Source organism: Bos indicus x Bos taurus, chromosome 11, assembly GCF_003369695.1.
Source record: "Bos indicus x Bos taurus breed Angus x Brahman F1 hybrid chromosome 11, Bos_hybrid_MaternalHap_v2.0, whole genome shotgun sequence".
NCBI classification, from domain to species: domain Eukaryota; kingdom Metazoa; phylum Chordata; class Mammalia; order Artiodactyla; family Bovidae; genus Bos; species Bos indicus x Bos taurus.
Window position 1 is genome coordinate 72,266,464 of NC_040086.1, and position 17,799 is coordinate 72,284,262.

Consider the following 17,799-nt stretch of genomic DNA (forward strand, 5'->3'; position numbering starts at 1 on the left):
TGTGTTTATGATAAGCCCAACAAGGCAACAGAGGCCTTGACCAGCCTACCAACCAGACCATTCCATCCAACAACAGCAGAATACACATGCTTCTCAAGAGTACATGGAATATTCTCTAGGATACCCCACGTATTAGGTAATGTCTCAATAAATTTAAAAAGATGTAAATCATGCAAAGTATGATTAAGGTAAACCACAGACTTCAGATGACAGTGCTGGGTGATAGTGGCATGTCGGTACAGGCTCACTGAATTTGACAGTGGGGGAACCTCAAGTGCAGGCGTAATGACATGGTGCTTTTTGCTGAATTTTGACATGAACTTAAAACTGCTATAAAAAAATCCATTAAAAATAACTTGTGTACTTAAATAGTTAAAGTATATACTGAGGCATAGTCAACATTTCAACTCCTAATTCTAATAGGTAAAATATTCAATAGGTATTTGCTCATACACTGAATGGTGAAAATTCTTATACCTCAGGTCTGGGCAATGAAACCACTGGTTAAGAATGGAACACCACATAGAGAAAAGCAAGGTCCTTTGCACCCTCAAGTCCTTTGGGGAGCAGAACCAGGAAGGTGATTAGAAAACCAATTCATCACTTTAAGTGTTCACTTAAATCCAAATTCCTTCAGGAGAGATAAGACATATTAAATGCTCAGAGGTCATTCAACCATTGAAATTTCTGTATAATTGACAACTGGGTGACTCTGGAATAGGGCAGAGCAGGTATGCCTGTCTCTGTGGGAAATGCTCCATTCTGAGAGTGGTGGCATTTGGGAACAGGCTGGCAACGCCACAGGCATGAGTCCAGCAACATTATCTGTCCATAGTAAGTCAGGCTCCCCTTCCACCCACCCTGTTCTAAAGCTGAAGCTGTAGACAGGGTACAAGTAGCCAAAGGAAACCAAAAATATGCATTGAGACTTAGAAAAACGGAAAGAAGTGTTGAGATAATATCCAAGAATAATATGTATTCTGCTGTTGTTGGACGGAATGGTCTGGTTGGTAGGCTGGTCAAACTAGTAACTAAAGCTTGTAAGAGATAACGATACTCAAACTGCCCTTCAGTTACATGGTGTGTTATCTGTAGAACTCCAGCTGTGTGTGAAAAGTAAAGTTAAAATGTCTAGAAGTGATCTTCAAGATGTCAGTCGACTTCCAGTAACACCAGGTGTCAGTGTGACTGCCTGCCTGTCATCATCAGTGTACTCCACCAGTCTATACTGGTTCAGCTAACTGGCTTGGCTTGGATTCCTGTAGAGTTGTGCTAAAGTGAAATATCTACATTGTCTGATCTAGCTTTAATGGATAGCAGGTGCAGTGGATAGAGAAAACGTTCTGACCACTCCAGTATCAGGTATCTATCAAATAATGCCGATTGAGGTGTCAGTAGTGTCCCTGTGAGAGGCTGTGGAGACCCCAGTTAACCTGAGTTAAAGAAAAATGTTGCATCCCAGGATTACATGTTAGAAATTAGATGAATCCAATAAGGTAGTAGTGTACACATTAGACACCAAGGAAGCACTTGCAAGTGGGATTCTCTGAGTTGCTGGATTCAAAGTCCGGTCCAGCAGCCTTGGTTGGACTTGATGTCATTGTAGGGCATGGTCCTGCACTGGTGCCAATAACCCAAGCTCACACTGGCTCATTTTCTTTAATTTGTCTTGAATTCAGGCCAGTTACTAGGATTCACTCCTCTTAAGAATTGAACCCATCTGTAACTGACTTTAGGTAAAGAACTGAAGCAATGGAACATGTCTGGGGACCTGTGGACAGTTCTGCCAGCAGGCCTACACTTTGGTCCTTTGTGGGGTGGGGTTTCTTCTTCTGGGAAAAAATCGTCAGAGCTGACTGCCACTACAAAAGCAGGCTTCTGCCCAGCGTGGTAAGTTACATCCTAACAAGGAAAGGAAGATGTTCCAGTCCTCAAGACTTCGTGTCAAGATTTTGCTACGCTTGCTACTTGATAATCCCGTGGCTGAAAAATGGAGGCAGCACGTCAGGGCCGCCTGTGAAAGGAAAAGCGGCAGCTGGCCATCACCCCTGCTAGTCATCTCAGGTGCTCGTGATGGAAACAGAACTCAGCCCATGGACGCTAAAGTGGGCAGTGCACCTCTAGTACTGCTTACATTCTTTAAACACTCAAGGAAAGAAACTTCAGGTGAGAACTGAAAAACTTGTGCCGTCAGCTGACTTGTTATAGTCTCAAGTCAAATTAAAAGGGACATGGGTGATAAACCCTTGACTCATGTGTCTCTTGGAGTTCTGAATCTTTCACTCACTGCCTATAAAATGAATCAATTAATAAATGAAGGTCCTGGCAAGGAAGGAGGCATCCTCTGATTGCTGGCCAAGAATTCCTCTAGGACACTCTCCCCGACTTTTCCAGGCATATAATCCTCAAGCTCCCAAGGCAATCTTGGGACACGAATCACAAGGACAAGTGAGATGATAAGTGAGCAAGTAGGGCGTCTAGAACCCTCGACAGGCCAAACTTTAGAATGATGGAAGCAGGCTTTCCTTGCCAGAAGCTCAACTATGGCCAGAGGCTACAACCTTTGGGAGGGCAGAGGGCTAAAGAATGTGCAGGAGCTCACATTTTGTCGTCCTGTCCACAACTGTAGGAATTTCTGTATGAAGAGGCACAGAGGAAAACTAGAAATCAAATCTGTGTCCTTTATTCCATCAAGTAGGCATATCCACAAGCCCATGCTGTGTCCTGTCTCAACAGGTTGCTGGATGATTTCCTGGGCCTGAGGCACATGATGACCTGGGCTCTGCTCTCCAGACAGATGGCAGGGGTGGGCAGTGGAGAAGGGCTGAACTCGGAGGCTGAGACCGCCCCCAGCACTGAAGGGGGACAGAGAGCAAGGATGTAGGACCATGATGACAGGAGCAGTAGAAGCCTTGAAGGACCTAAGTTGAACATTTTGAGGTGAGAGGCCTCTCCACCCAGGCCTACATGTCCACGGACAGCCACACCCAGACTGTCGGCAGAGACAAAGCTGCTACCACCCACTGTGGTGCTACATTCTTCTAGATTCTTCTAGAAGTCCCTTTTTTTTTTTCTGCCGTGGTTAAGGTCTGGGAGCAGGAATCGTTTGTCAGAAGAATGCAGAAGCCACTTCCTGGAGTCCACCTTTTCAAGATGAGCTGTTTGAGGCTTCAAGAATGAGAGAGAAGGAAGTGGAGAGCAGAGACAAGAGAGGCTACCAGGCCCAAGGATAAAGGCTGGGAGCCATGTACAGTCAGTCGGGCAGAGCAGTGGTCAGTGGAGTCGTGGGTTGGAGGCTGAGATACCTCTGGGCTCGCTGCCACCAAACCGGAAGAACTGAGGCAGAGGCAGCCTACCACTTGCTGAGGAGACAGAACTTAGGCACCAAGTAACAAAGACTCCCCTGCAGAATTGCCACTCTCTGCCCCAACAGTCTCCAGGGGTCTGCTCCAGACAGAGCCCAGCAGCCAGGGAGGCAGGGCCTACTGCTGGGATATCATGGCAAGTGCCCAGTCCAAGAAAGCCACTGTGGTGTCCTGTAGTCTGAGCCAGGTCCAGTGAGCGGCTTCACTGAGCTGTGTCTTCATGCAGTCCCAAGTCACCTCGCCTCTGGGAGGAAAGCAGACATTTCGGGGGTTGGGAAATTGTGATGTGCAGCTGTGTTAAGTCAAAGAGCTGTAGCTAATACTCACAACCCCGATCCCAAAGTGCCCAAGGGATGCGCAGGAGGCAGGGCAGAGCGAGAAAAACAAAAGGGGAGCTGTGTCCCTGGAGAAAGGGCCTGGGGTCACAGGTCTCCTGCTGGAGCCCTGGGGTAGGGTCTCACCTGCATGCCTCATGGCAGTGCTCCTGGATCTGGGCCAGGGCCTCAAGCAGCATGTGCCACGTAGGCAGCAGGATGCTGTGATAAAGAAACAGGAGCAGCTCCCTCAGAGAACGGAGCAGCTGGTTCAGGGTGTCAGGGAGCTGGGTCTGTAGCTGGACCATGGAGAATGGATGGGTTAGAACGACAGGGAAGGCAGTCCACGTGGGGCTGCACCTTCCCAAGAACACAGCCATCCGGCAAGAGGTCAGAGCCTTCTCTGACCTCTCTGTCTCTGGCTTACCCTCTGGAAGAGGTTGGCGAGGCTGTCACCGAACCAGGCAAGGTGTGAGGCACAGTGGGCAGAAAGGAAGCCGACGGTGGCATTGGTGTGGGCCCAGGCCAGCTGCAAGCCAGGCCTCACCACAGTCAGCAGGTGGGAGCCCCAAGCTGGCAATGTCTTCTCCAGCCAGCTGTAGGGGAGACACAGAGGGAGGAAGAAGGTGTCTGGAGTCTCCCAAGCAGGCTGGCCTAAGAACAGCTGGGGCAAGGGAGGCCTTGGGAGGGGAAAACCACAGCGGCTTCCCATTGACTGTCAATGCCGTCACCACCCTGAACAGGCAAGCCCTCTCTCTCCCACGCCTCCCTCTCCCCTCTAGGTAACCCCCATCCCACTCCCGGAGGTCTCACCTGTAGCCCTGCAAGCTATAGGAGTAGATCTTGGTGCATGCTTGCTGGCCAGCAGGCAAGACACCAGATGACTGAAGCAGCTGGCCAGAAAGGGAGGCTGCGGAGAGGGGGCCTCGGGTGAGTGAGGAGGTGAGCGGGGCAGGGACTGGGACTGGGGAGGCAGGCACTACAGGCCCCAGAGCAGACTCAGTGAGGGATGGGGCAGAACTGGACATGCTCACGGGGTTGCAGAGCTGGCTCCATTCTGCTCTGGAGCACGTGTGGAGGGAGGGTTGCAGGCCAGGAGAGCAAGAAGGGTGCAGCCAGGTGGAGCTGTGGACTTGGGCATCAGGAAACCTCGAGTCTGAGGGTCAGCCTTTCTACTTCCTAGCTGTGATGTTATGCTAATTGGTAAATCTTTCTGAGCCTCAATTTCCTCAAAAATTAAAAACAAGATAACACTACTCAAATAAGACCATGAATATGAAGCATTTCTACAATGCAAAGCACAGACACATCTGTCAGAAAAATGTCTGTTCTGGAGTGTGTGCAGGGGCGGGGAGTGGTACATCCAGCTCTGTGTCCCCACAAAAAGCCCCTGGCTATCTCCTTTGCCAGCCAATCCCTGCTTACCCTGGAAAGAGCTGTGTGACCGGAAGTCATGGCACAGGAAACCTATGGCAAAGACCAGCACCAACAGAAGTAGCCGTGTCCAGGGCAGCTGGAAGCCCCGAGCCTGCTGCAACAGACTCTAGAAGGAGAAGGGGCAGGGAGCAGTGGTCAGAAGGGAGTGGGGCTGGCCCTGGCCTCCTAAGGCAGGCCTCAAGCTCAGCCTTCCACAGAGCGGATCCAGCCCTCTCACTACTCCAGAGGTGGTGGGAGTTCCAGCGGCAGGTGGGTCAGGAATGTCATACAGGTCCAACCCAGGGTGTGCAGAGACTGCGAGGAGAAGAGTCTATGGGTGGTGGTGGGAGGCGAGGGCAGTGGGCTGGGCGCTGGCACCTTGCAGGCCGAGTCGCAGGTGACGACATCCTGATTGCTGCCGCCGCCCTTCCTCAGCAGATCCTGGTTGGTAAGCTTGAAAGACTGAATGGTTTCTTGCAATGACTTCTGTGTCTGTAGAGTAAGAGAAGTCTAGGCTGAGAATGTTAAGATTTAGCCCACAAGGGAACCCTGAGCTTCCATTCTGCTTCGTATTCCACACCAGAAGTGCTAATGGAGCACCTTCCCAGAAAGCGGGGCCAGTGGCGGGGGTACGAACTCAGAACCCAGACGAGGCTCAGCCTGCCATGTCTTCCCAGCTCACCTTCTTGGGAATACGCTCCCAGGACCTGAGCAGGTGTTCCAGCAGCAGGCTGTGGGGAAAGCACAATCCTTTCCCATCAGGAGGCCCACCTGGCCCCTCCCATCCTCCATGGGCCCCAGCTCCTTCAGGCTGAAAGACCCTCCATGCCCTGTCCCCCACCCCCACAGAGGAGCAGCTTCCTGGAAGCCTCCCTGCAAAGCCCCTACAGGTATGAGCCTGAACAACAGTGACAAACATCCCCCTTCTGCTTTCGGACAGGACACACCATGAAGAGTAAATTAAGGTTTCTCTGTGTGGATCAGAGGCAGGTGACCCCCACCCCCCCACCTGCCTGGACTGTGACAGGTGCTTGGGGTAGAGCTGCCGCCAGACGCTGGTGCTGAGGGGGTCCACCATCAGGCACTCAGTCAGGCTTCTCAGGAGCTGCACAGGAGATAGAAGGGAGAGACTGCTGGGCCCCGGGCAATGGTGGGGAGTGCTAAGAGCTAACTCCCCCTCTTAGTTAGTGCCAAGTGGGGCCCCCCAGGCAGCACTCCACCCTGAAGGGCAGAGAAATTGTGCCCATACCCTCAAAATCTCCAAGAGGCTATAAAGGGGAAGAAGGGGCTCCTGAGATAAAAATTAGCTTGTCTGCAAGGGACCACGAGAGACTGGTCAGATCTGAACAGGCTGCCTTTTCAGCTCCATTCTTCTGAGAGTGAAGCATAAAGGAGCCAGCAGTTGGCTGTTGGGACCAAGCTGGGGAGGGCGGGGCGAAGAGGGGAGAAAACAGGCTCCCAGTGGCAGGGCCTGTCAGCAGATAGGGACCTTACCCCACCCCAAGAAGGAGAAAGGCACCTCCCACCAGCTCCTCACCTCTTTCTTCATCTCCGGAGGGCAGCCAGGGGTGGCTCTGGACAGGAAGGAGGGGAAGTAGGTATGCAGCGTGGATTCCGGCTTTGCCCCAAATGCCAGCACCTTCAGTCGTGGGTACAGCTGACATAGCTGCTCCTGCAGGCTGTGGAGGGGGTTGAGAGGAGAGCTGAGCATAGACTCTGATTGGCTTTGTGTGCTTGTGCCCCTTGCGTCTGCAGCAAAGTCCATACCCTGCCCAAGGTGGTGGTCATGAAGGGCCTTTTAATGGTTCTGCATCTTTCTAGACTCAGAGACTTCTTGGAAAATCTGCTCAGTCATGGGTCCCCTCCCCAGAAAATGCCCACAGGCCAATCACCATGGAGGGCCCATGTAATTCCAAGGGTTCAATGATCCCATGTACATGCAGGTTGATAATCTCAAATTGAGGGTGGCCGGAGGTGAAGGGACAGATATAGTGTCCTAATCCTCTGCTGGGGTCCTTCACAGAAGGTTGTGCCCTGGGACAGCCCTACCTGGGAGTCAAGGAGTTGTTGGGCATATAGGCAAAGTCCAGAAGTGGGAAGAGGTCCTTGGGGCCAATCATGCCAAAGCCCTTGGTGAGGTTGGGGTGCATCCTGTGGGGGAGGAAAGAAACAGGCTTGTTGGGGAACACCTGCCCTGGCCACGGTCCCAGCTAAGAACATCTAAGAAAAAGGGCATAAACTCCACTCCATCCCCCCAACTTCCTGGCTCCCTCCGTTTCCTTCACCACCACCACATTCTGACTTGGGAGGAGCTGGTCCTGATGCTTCTTCACATCTATGGAAACCAGGATCACAGCATCCATTTTGCTGAAATAGCTACCTGAAAACACCCTGGGCCTGCTCTTCCCCTTCACCCCCAATTACTCACAGGAGCAGCCGATCCAGGTATGCAATGGCGAAGGGAGACAGAGACTTGATGCCCAGCACAGGTAGCATAATCCCCAGCCACACTGTGGAGACAAAGATCAGGGAGGAAGCCTCAAGCCTGGATCCACTGGGGACATTAAAGAGGAACTTCCAGCTCCAAAACCTTTCTTTTACCTCTCAGTCCCTCGGTGAGGTTGGTAAAACCTGCTTGACCCAGGGCCCACATGACAGTCAGACACTTGGCTGGTCGGCTCTGGTGGGACCTCAGCAGTTCCAGGAACTGGGGAGACCAGTGAGGGAGGCAGGTTGGGAAAGGGCAAAGCACCAGGAGCACCCTCAAAGCCAAGGAAGAAGACAGAATTCAACTGGGAGAGGACAATGGGGCAGTGTGGTAATGTGGTGGAGTGACTCAGAGCACAGGCTCTGGCACCAGGCTATGGTCTTCACTCACGTTTATCACTTACTAGTTGACCAACTTTACAAAGTAACTGACCCCTGTTGCGGCTCAATCTTCTCATCTACAAAATGGGAATAATAGCAGTACCTACCTCATATATGTACATAGTGCTAACGCTGTTAGCTAACTACTTGTCTTACGGGACCTCCTGCATCCCTTAACTGGGTTCAACAGAGTTGATTCTGCCCAGTCTCCCCAGTCCTGGCCTCCCAATGGCCCCATCACAACCCTGAGCTCACCTTGCCTAGGTTTGTGGTGACAATCTTGGGCTTGTCTTGCAGAATGGCCTGGATACAGATGCGGTAACCGTGCAGTGACTCCCCTGGAGATACACATTCTCAGACCCACATATACTAATCAGCACCCCAAACCTGTAATCTCTTTTTCAACAGCTGAGAGCCCAGAACCCAGGCCCAGGGAGTCCTAGCATCCTCCTTCTTTTCCAAGAGTGCTGGAATTAGCATATTTCTCTGCTAAAAGAGAACCTCTTCAGTTACTCTAGAAGCAGAAAAAAGGGGATTAGGTTCCCAAGATAGGACTGGCCTAATTCTCACGGGACCCTCTCACCTGGAGTCTTATCCAGTTCTTGTAGCATGGTGAATAGACAATGGTCGAAAAAGAGCTCCAGGGATCCCGCAGCCTTCGCCAACAGCCCTCGGATGATGCCACGCAGCTCCCGGCTCACCAGGCTGTAGGGATAATCTGGGGTCGATAGGCCTCATATGAGAGCTAGCACCAGAAGCCTCTGCTAGCTCTGAGGCCTCTGCTTTGCTCCTTGAGAACTGTAAGTGAAGGCAGAGGTCACTGCACTGTGGCTGGCATCCTCCCTATTTCAACGAGGCCCAGGAACTTTGAAGCCATGCTAATCTGAGGACAGCTCAAATCACCAGGTAAGTCAGGGCAGTGGGGGCATGGGGCTCAGTTACTAAGTAATGCGCTTACATACAGCCCTTTCAGAATTTTCTTCAACTCGTCTGGAGAACTAACCGTGAGGATGCTGGCTAAGTGTGGGTTCACTCGGAGGTACTTGGAGCTTGTAGTTGAGATAGCTGGCCAGGTCCTTCAACCACACGGATGGGTTTCCAGAGAACACACTCTGGCTCTTGTCCAGTTCCTTCTGCAGATCTGCCAGGTCCAGCTGCCAGGAACACAGTCCCCTCATGGTGAGTTTCGGGTGTAGAGTAATGGGGTAGAGGTGGGGAAATGGTTGAGGTGGCAGGAAAAACAAAGGGTTTCTGCTTTTCAATGCAAGTATATGGAATGCCATACTTTTGTTGCATCCAGATCTTCAGGAACTAGAGAACAAGACAATTGTAACTGCTGATCTCAAGAACTAATACTCTTGGGTCCTTCACATGTTCAAGGGGAGAAACAGAAGACAAGATGGAAAGTGAAAGATCATTTCTTCCTTGGTGGGAGGAACCACAAGCAGTTTTTCTAAACCCTCTGTGTATCTCTGGATTTTCAAGGTTTTCCCCTCACTAATCTATGGTTCTCTATAAACTCATTCCCTTTCTAGCCTAAGTGCAGACACTGCATCCCATTGGATTTCCATCCTTTCCTGAAGGCCTCCTCTTAGTCAGCAGTGTCCCTCATCCCACAGGTCCCTCAGGAGCCCGTCCCTGTCCCACTTCTTTCATCCTCTCTACTCCTCGGGTCCTCATTCTTCCCCTGCCTAAAGTCTCGCCACACTCACAGCTTTCAGTGCCTCCTCCAGGCTGCGAAAGCGTCCCTGCTTCTGGTTCTGGTTGGTGAGGGTCGCCACCTTCTTAGCCTGCTTCTTGTTCCCCGGTTTCTTAGGCTCCACAGCAGGAGGTGGAACCTGCTCCTTATTCTGCCGCTTCATGATTTTCTCAAAGCCCCGCTCATACAGGGTGCTTGTCGTCTGGATTGGAGCTGGGGTAATGACAGGCAGAGAAAGGGGGGCAGCCCTGAATCAGGAGGGCCTCACAGAAACAGTGGTCCCTCCCCACACACTGGCACTTAATTAATCTCCAGGGAGAAGCCTGCCTCAAAGCCCCTTCTTGCATCCTGCTTAAGGACCCCTCCTGGTGGTTTCTTTCAGTTACCACAGCTCTTGAGTTCATGGGCTCTTTCAGAGATAAGGCATTTCTTTATTAGGAAATCAGAGTATGGGAAAATTGGGCAGGTGGGTGGTGTCCAACACAGAGGGCTGGCTTCTTTATTGAGTGGCTACCAGTTTGGGAAATCACGGTTTTCCATTCTTGGTTCTACCCCAGTTCCTCTTGGTTCTGATGTGACAACTCTATAATCAACAAGTGGCAAGCTTTCTCTGCTCCTCCAGGAGGCTTTGAGGAAACAGGCACCGCTTGGAATAATACTTGATGGGTGTGGAGATGTGTGTGGTGGATCATTTTCTCCCACTGCCGGGCCTCATGAGCGTCCAAGTCCCCACGCCAACCCCCTACCTGCAGGTTACTTAAGGCGGGGGCCCAGTCTATGATGAACCAGACTGCCTCTCCGCAGCTCCCGGACACTTGTCCGGCAAGGCCAGGCTATCGGGCCCGGGAACAGCTGGCAGGGAGCGTGTGCTGTCTGCTGAGCGTCCGAAGACGAGAATCCCGGTCCCCTCTAATAAGTGATCCTGGGGAAGTCGTCTAACTTCGTTGGGCCTCAGTTTACTCATGTGAGTGGCAAGGACGGCGACCTCCCTCGCTCTGTCTACCTCTTTTGAGGGTCGAGAAACGCCAGGGGAGCGCCGGCTGAACTGGGAGGTACCAATCCGCAGGAGGCTCGCGACTCCAGGAGCCCAGGGGTGTTTGGACCCTCTGGGCCCCGGTAGCTGCTCGCTACCACCCGGGGTGGGGAGGTGGGGTGCAGACCCGGGGCGGGGCGAGGGCTACAGGGGGCGGCGGGCCGGGTGGGTACTCACGGGTCAGGTCGTACTTCCACACTCCGTTCGCCTCCCCGAGCGCCCGGCGGTCCCCTCCGCCGCCTTTACCACTGCCGCCGGCCCCAGGCCGCCGCCCCTTCTTCACCACCTCCCAGCGCCCCCCACCCGCAGTCTTCGCCGCCATGGCTCCGACCCTCCCGCCACGGCCGCCTCCCCAAGCTTTCCGGTCCGGTGCGGACGCGCCGCGCTCTGCCACGTCTCCTCGCAGGGCTTCGCGGCGCGTGACGCCACCCGCTAGGCAGCTTGGGACTTGTAGTCGTTGGTGTTTGCCGGGTTCTTCCGCTCTAGGGGTCGGCGCGGCGTCAGGAGCCTTTCTCAGCAAAAAAACAACAACAACAACAGCCAAGCAAAAGATGTTGAGATGAGAGGCTACTGCTTTCGGACAACTTTTATTGAGCCAACCAGTCCATCCTAAAGGAGATCAGTCCTGGGTCTGATCAGTCCTTGGAAGGACTGATGTTGAAGCTGAAACTCCAATACTTTGGCCACCTGATGCGAAGAGCTAACTCATTTGAAAAGACCCTGATACTGGGAAAGATTGAAGGCAGGAGGAGAAGGGGACGACAGAGGATGAGATGGTTGGACGGCATCACCGACTCAATGGACATGAGTTTGGGTGAACTCCGGGAGTTGGTGATGGACAGGGTGGCCTGGTGTGCTGCGGTTCATGGGGTCGCAGAGTCGGACACGACTGAGCGACTTAACTGAACTGAACGTGGAAGTATTGGGTGACTTGGTGAAAATTTAACTGTTTCTGGTTTTCTTTCCGTTCTAGTTGTGCACAAAGGATGAAATGAAAGTTCTCCTCAGCTCCTGGGGGAGTTTGTAGATGAAATGCTCCCTTCCTTACAGGAAAGTGCTAGTTTTTCTGTTGCTAATGATTAAACCTTGAGTTTAACGAGCTATTAAAAAAAAAAAAAGCTATTGTGAAGGAACAGGGAAGAGAGATGGAGCTTGAAGATTCCTCGCCTTGAGGCAGTGTTTGGGGTCGGGTGGGGCAGGAAGTAGAGAGTGGAGTGTCCCTCGAAGGGAGGCAGAGAAAAGTTTTTGGCCCTGGGACAGCCAGCACTGGGTTTCCCCTTGCAGGCAGTGGGAAAGAAAAGGCTCTGACTCCCTCCACAGCTGTCAGTCCCAAGTCCCAGGTGTGGCAGGGAAGCAATCAAGAACGAAGACCTGAGGAACTACTTAAGCAGGTTACCTGGTCAGACATCCCCTATCTCTGGAGGTCCCTTGGGCCATGCTTGTTGTATCATGTGAGACCTCAAAACTGGAAGCATGCTGGCAGGGGAGTATGAGTGAAGGTGAACTAGAAGTGATTTATCATGATTAAGGAAATGTGCTATTTCATATGCCCTGCCATGCCAAGTTTTTTTCAGTCCTATCCGACTTCATGCGACCCTATGGACTGTAACCTGCCAGGCTCCTCTGTCCATGGGATTTTCCAGGCAAGAATACTGGAGTGAATTGCCCTCCTCCAGGGGATCTTCCCAACCTAGGGATCAAACCTGCATCTTTTAGGTCTCCAGCATTGACATGATGGTTCTTTTTACCACTAGTGCCACATGGGAAGCTTACTATTTAATGCACACTCCCTCATTTGACTATGAGATTCATACCTGCCATACTAAGGAACAGGCCAGGCAAGCGTTTATAGTAAGAACTAGAGTCCAACTGAAATGGACTGGAATGGGTGAATTTAACTCAGATGACCATTATATCTACTACTGAGGGCAGGAATCCCTCAGAAGAAATGGAGTGGCCATCATGGTCAACAAAAGAGTCCTAAATGCAGTACTTGGATGCAATCTCAAAAACGACAGAATGATCTCTGTTCGTTTCCAAGGCAAACCATTCAATATCACAGTAATCCAAGTCTATGCCCCAACTAGTAACGCTGAAGAAGCTGAAGTTGAACGGTTCTATGAAGACCTACAAGACCTTTTGGAACTAACACCCCAAAAAGATGTCCTTTTCATTATAGGGGACTGGAATGCAAAAGTAGGAAGTCAAGAAACACCTGGAGTAACAGGCAAATTTGGCCTTGGAATAGGGAATGAAGCAGGGCGAAGACTAATAGAGTTTTGCCAAGAAAATGCAGTGGTCATAACAAACACCCTCTTCAAACAACACAAGAGAAGACTCTATACATGGACATTATCAGATGGTCAACACCGAAATCAGATTGATTATATTCTTTGCAGCCAAAGATGGAGAAGCTCTATACGGTCAGCAAAAACAAGACCAGGAGCTGACTGGGGCTCAGACCATGAACTTATTGCCAAATTCAGACTTAAATTGAAGAAAGTAGGGAAAACCACTAGACCATTCAGGTATGACCTAAATGAAATCCCTTATGATTATACAGTGGAAGTGAGAAATAGATTTAAGGGCCTAGATCTGATAGATAGAGTGCCTGAGGAACTATGGAATGAGGTTCGTGACATTGTACAAGAGACAGGGATCAAGACCATCCCCATGGAAAAGAAATGCAAAAAAGCAAAATGGCTGTTTGAGGAGGCCTTACAAATAGCTGTGAAAAGAAGAGAAGCGAAAAGCAAAGGAGAAAAGGAAAGATATAAACATCTGAACGCAGAGTTCCAAAGAATAGCAAGAAGAGATAAGAAAGCCTTCTTCAGCGATCAATGCAAAGAAATAGAGGAAAACAACAGAATGGGAAGACTAGAGATCTCTTCAAGAAAATCAGAGATACCAAAGGAACATTTCATACAAAGATGGGCTGATAAAGGACAGAAATGGTATGGACCTAACAGAAGCAGAAGATATTAAGAAGAGGTGGCAAGAATACACAGAAGAACTGTACAAAAAAGATCTTCACGACCCAGATAATCACGATGGTGTGATCACTGACCTAGAGCCAGACATCCTGGAATGTGAAGTCAAGTGGGCCTTAGAAAGCATCACTATGAACAAAGCTAGTGGAGGTGATGGAATTCCAGTTGAGCTATTCCAAATCCTGAAAGATGATGCTGTGAAAGTGCTGCACTTAATATGCCAGCAAATTTGGAAAACTCAGCAGTGGCCACAGGACTGGAAAAGGTCAGTTTTCATTCCAATCCCAAAGAAAGGCAATGCCAAAGAATGTTCAAACTACCGCACAATTGCACTCATCTCACATGCTAGTAAAGTAATGCTCAAAATTCTCCAAGCCAGGCTTCAGCAATATGTGAACCGTGAACTTCCAGATGTTCAAGCTGGTTTTAGAAAAGGCAGAGGAACCAGAGATCAAATTGCCAACATCCGCTGGATCATCGAAAAAGCTAGAGAGTTCCAGAAAAGCATCTATTTCTGCTCTATTGACTATGCCAAAGCCTTTGACTGTGTGGATCACAATAAACTGTGGAAAATTCTGAAAGAGGTGGGAATACCAGACCACCTGATCTACCTCTTGAGAAATTTGTATGCAGGTCAGGAAGCAACAGTTAGAACTGGACATGGAACAACAGACTGGTTCCAAATAGGAATAGGAGTTCGTCAAGGCTGTATATTGTCACCCTGTTTATTTAACTTATATGCAGAGTACATCATGAGAAACGCTGGACTGGAAGAAATACAAGCTGGAATCAAGATTTCTGGGAGAAATCTCAATCACCTCAGATATGCAGATGACACCACCCTTATGGCAGAAAGTGAAAAGGAACTAAAAAGCCTCTTGATGAAGGTGAAAGTGGAGAGTGAAAAAGTTGGCTTAAAGCTTAACATTCAGAAAACAAAGATCATGGCATCCGGTCCCATCACTTCATGGGAAATAGATGGGGAAACAGTGGAAACAGTGTCAGACTTTATTTTTCTGGGCTCCAAAATCACTACAGATGGTGACTGCAGCCATGAAATTGAAAGACACTTACTCCTTGGAAGGAAAGTTATGACCAACCTAGATAGCATATTCAAAAGCAGAGACATTACTTTGCCAACAAAGGTTCATCTAGTCAAGGCTATGGTTTTTCCTGTGGTCATGTATGGATGTGAGCGTTGGACTGTGAAGAAGGCTGAGTGCCAAAGAATTGATGCTTTTGAACTGTGGTGTTGGAGAAGACTCTTGAGGGTCCCTTGGACTGCAAGGAGATCCAACCAGTCTGTTCTGAAGGAGATCAGCCCTGGGATTTCTTTGGAAGGAATGATGGTAAAGCTGAAACTCCAGTACTTTGGCCACCTCATGCTAAGAGTTGACTCATTGGAAAAGACTCTGCTGCTGGGAGGGATTAGGGGCAAGAGGAGAAGGGGACGACAGAGGATGAAATGGCCGGATGGCATCACTGGCTCGATGGACGTGAGTCTGAGTGAAGTCTGGGAGTTGGTGATGGACAGGGAGGCCTGGCGTGCTGCAATTCATGGGATCGCAAAGAGTCGGACACGACTGAGTGACTGATCTGATCTAAGAGTCCAACTTCCCACAGGATGAATAGTTTAGGGAGTGATGAATTCCTTTAGGAAGGAGATTAGAGAAGGCTTCCTAAAGGCGATGACACTGGAAGTGTGTCCTGAGGAATGGGCAAATAGTCGATGGTTGGGGATTAGGGCAAGTGGGGAGAACAGGCCAGGTGTGTGGACTTGATGTAAGCAAAGGCCTACAAAGGTGGGACACAGCGGGGCAAGTCTGGGAGACTGGAAGTAGTTCAATGTGACAGTGCTTCATGGATATTGGAGGTTATGTGGTTGGAAAGGGACCTCAGCCCATATGCCAAGGTCCTTGCCTGTCAAATTTTTACTTCGTCCTGCAGATTGTGGGAAGCCAGTAGGAAAATGGCATACCTACTTTGGAAAGGTAAGTGGGGACAGGTAAAGGATGGGGTGGGCTGGAGGCAGAAAGTAGGAGATAACCAACCTCTTGCTGCTTCCTTCTGCCTGCCCTCCAGCCCCTGCAGACCTGACCATCGCTGACTTTGCCTCAGGTCAAAGGGTCTGAAATGAAGTGCTTTTGCCCAGGACCGTATTTGAGATAATCATTAATCAATTCATTTTTTTCACATAGTTGGTTTAGCTCTCTTCAGACACTGTCTTCTCTTTGTTCTACCTTTTCTGTGTTACATGTATGGTCACAAAAGCGATACTGATTTTGGAAGAGAAACAGAAAGGCTTTCCATAGAAGCAAACAAGGGGGTGTTCCATGGTGGAAATATAGAGAAGGGTGGGGAGGGGCTTTATTTCCTGTCTTAGAATAGTCCAGCAGGTCATCAGTTGTACCTTGGCACCTACGGGACAGAAGTCATTCACTTACTTATCCAGTAGCATTTCCTAAGCCCTTTCTGTACCTAATAAGCACTTAGCACAGTGGTAGGTGGGAGCTAGAGGACACATGTCACTTGATTGAGAGGAACTTGAGAAACCTGTATGGGAGACAGATGAAGCAGAAAAATTGTAATTCACCGTCTTAAATGTTCCAGAGTTTGAGGAGGAGGCAGTGGCTTTACATCGTGGAGCTCTAGGTCTTCAAAGAGCAACCTTAGACACTAGCCATGAAGGGTGGGCTTGGGCAGGTACCCATGGGGTAAGAGGGAAGAATCAAAAGACTGGGTCAAGTTTGGGATGGACATGTACTGCTATATTTAAAATGGATAACCAACAAGAACCTACTGTATAGCACATGGAACTCTGCTCAATGTTATGTGGCAGGCTGAATGGGAGGAAGTTTGGGGGAGAATGGATACATGTATATGTATGGCTGAGTTTCTTCGCTGTTCACCTGAAACTATCACAACATTGTTAATTGGCTCTACCCCAATACAACATTTTTAAAAGTTAAAAAAGACTGGGTCAAAGAGGATGGGTGGCTGTCTGGTGTGGGGACAAGAACAGTGAGCTCATTGAAGCAGGCTGACCTACTATATTGGTTTCCTATTGCTTCTATAAGAAATTGCCACAAACTTACTGGCTTAATACAACACAAACTTCTTGTCTTATAGCTCTGGAAGGCAAAAGTCTGTCAGGGTCTCACTGGGGTAAAATATGGTATCCACAGGGCAGTGGTCCCTTGTGGAGACTCTAGGAGAGAACCTGTTTCCTTACCTCTCCCAGCCTCTGGAGGCTGACCAAATTTCTTTGCTCATATCCCCCATCTTTAAAGCCAGCAGCAATGGGTCAAGTCCTCCTCATATTGCATCACTCTGACCTCTTGCCCCGCCCATCCCAATTTTATGGACTCTTGGCAATTACACTGGGCCCTTCTGGATAATCCAGGATACCCTCATTTTAGTCAGCAGATTAGCGATTTAATTCCATCTGCACCTTAATTCCCTTTTGTCATGTATTAATAACCTAACATATCCACAGGTTCTGAGGATTATAATGTGGACATCTTTGGAGGGAGGCGTTATTCTGCCCACCACACCCACTTAACCATCAGGGTGAGGTTCCAGCCTGAAGATGAATGCTGGGCATCACAGAGAAACTACCTTCTCCTTTTACTGTATATACCTGGAATAGCCTTCAAAATTAGGCAGAAGAATTAAAAATGGTAAGATTTAAAAATCACTAAGATAAAATCATAATTTTAATCATAAAAATAAAAGCAGGCTAGGAACTTGGAGGAGAAAATCAGGAGAATGAGAATAAATTCAAAAGTCTGTATGTGGGAGTATGAGTCAAATGGAGAAGGTGAAGTGAATGAGGGATGAACAGACACGGTTTGCTTATTTCAGGTTTCTAACGAGTCAACTGGAGAAATGCTGGTGGTCTGGAAGGAGGGTCTTGGAGCAGGGCCGCGGAAGAAACAACATCCCAGCAGTGTCTTGGGCACACTCAGGACGGTGAGGAAACATCTACCACGGCTGGTCAGAAGCTAGAGGAAAAGTTCTGGAGGTCACACCTGTGTGGTCTTTGGGGATGAGCACAGAACAATGACTCAGGAGGTCTCAATTCTAGTCCAGGTTTTAACCACCTTGAGCAAAT

General features: G+C 49.7%; 1 protein-coding gene and 1 long non-coding RNA gene across 5 annotated transcripts; one reads left to right on the forward strand and one right to left on the reverse strand.

The window, feature by feature from the left end:
- Nucleotides 1-2,661: 2,661 nt before the first annotated feature.
- On the reverse strand, nt 2,662-11,089 carry TMEM214 (transmembrane protein 214). Of its 2 annotated transcripts, none has more exons than XM_027555868.1 (17): nt 10,873-11,089; nt 9,676-9,875; nt 8,967-9,117; nt 8,547-8,681; nt 8,219-8,301; nt 7,697-7,802; nt 7,524-7,605; nt 7,145-7,246; nt 6,633-6,774; nt 6,109-6,200; nt 5,778-5,826; nt 5,474-5,587; nt 5,105-5,222; nt 4,493-4,589; nt 4,107-4,275; nt 3,827-3,978; nt 2,662-3,609 (listed from the first exon to the last, which is right to left on the reverse strand). In XM_027555868.1, exons 1-17 carry the CDS (start codon nt 11,015-11,017, stop codon nt 3,483-3,485), a joined length of 2,064 nt encoding a protein of 687 aa, XP_027411669.1. In that variant the 5' UTR covers nt 11,018-11,089; the 3' UTR covers nt 2,662-3,482. The 2 variants fall into 2 exon arrangements, with proteins under 2 accessions (XP_027411669.1, XP_027411671.1); XM_027555870.1 differs by having other exon boundaries at nt 3,827-3,901; nt 10,873-11,056.
- LOC113901476 lies at nt 10,542-17,696 on the forward strand. 3 transcript variants are annotated; one of them, XR_003513448.1, is made up of 3 exons: nt 10,542-10,626; nt 17,182-17,365; nt 17,550-17,696. It is a non-coding gene; the product is annotated as an uncharacterized LOC113901476 (long non-coding RNA). The 3 variants fall into 3 exon arrangements; XR_003513449.1 differs by lacking the exon at nt 10,542-10,626 and adding an exon at nt 15,221-15,676; XR_003513447.1 differs by lacking the exon at nt 10,542-10,626 and having other exon boundaries at nt 16,597-17,365.
- Nucleotides 17,697-17,799: the final 103 nt, after the last annotated feature.

What these genes read in the sequence shown, in the direction of transcription:
- TMEM214 (XM_027555868.1), bottom strand. Translation starts at nt 11,017, where the DNA reads ATGGCGGCGAAGACTGCGGGTGGGGGGCGCTGGGAGGTGGTGAAGAAG. An exon ending in AGAACTGGATAAGACTCCAG is followed by an intron (nt 8,302 to 8,546) that starts GTGAGAGGGTCC and finishes GTGTATCTCCAG; the next exon opens with GGGAGTCACTGCACGGTTAC. An exon ending in CACTGCCATGAGGCATGCAG is followed by an intron (nt 3,610 to 3,826) that starts GTGAGACCCTAC and finishes CTTTCCTCCCAG; the next exon opens with AGGCGAGGTGACTTGGGACT.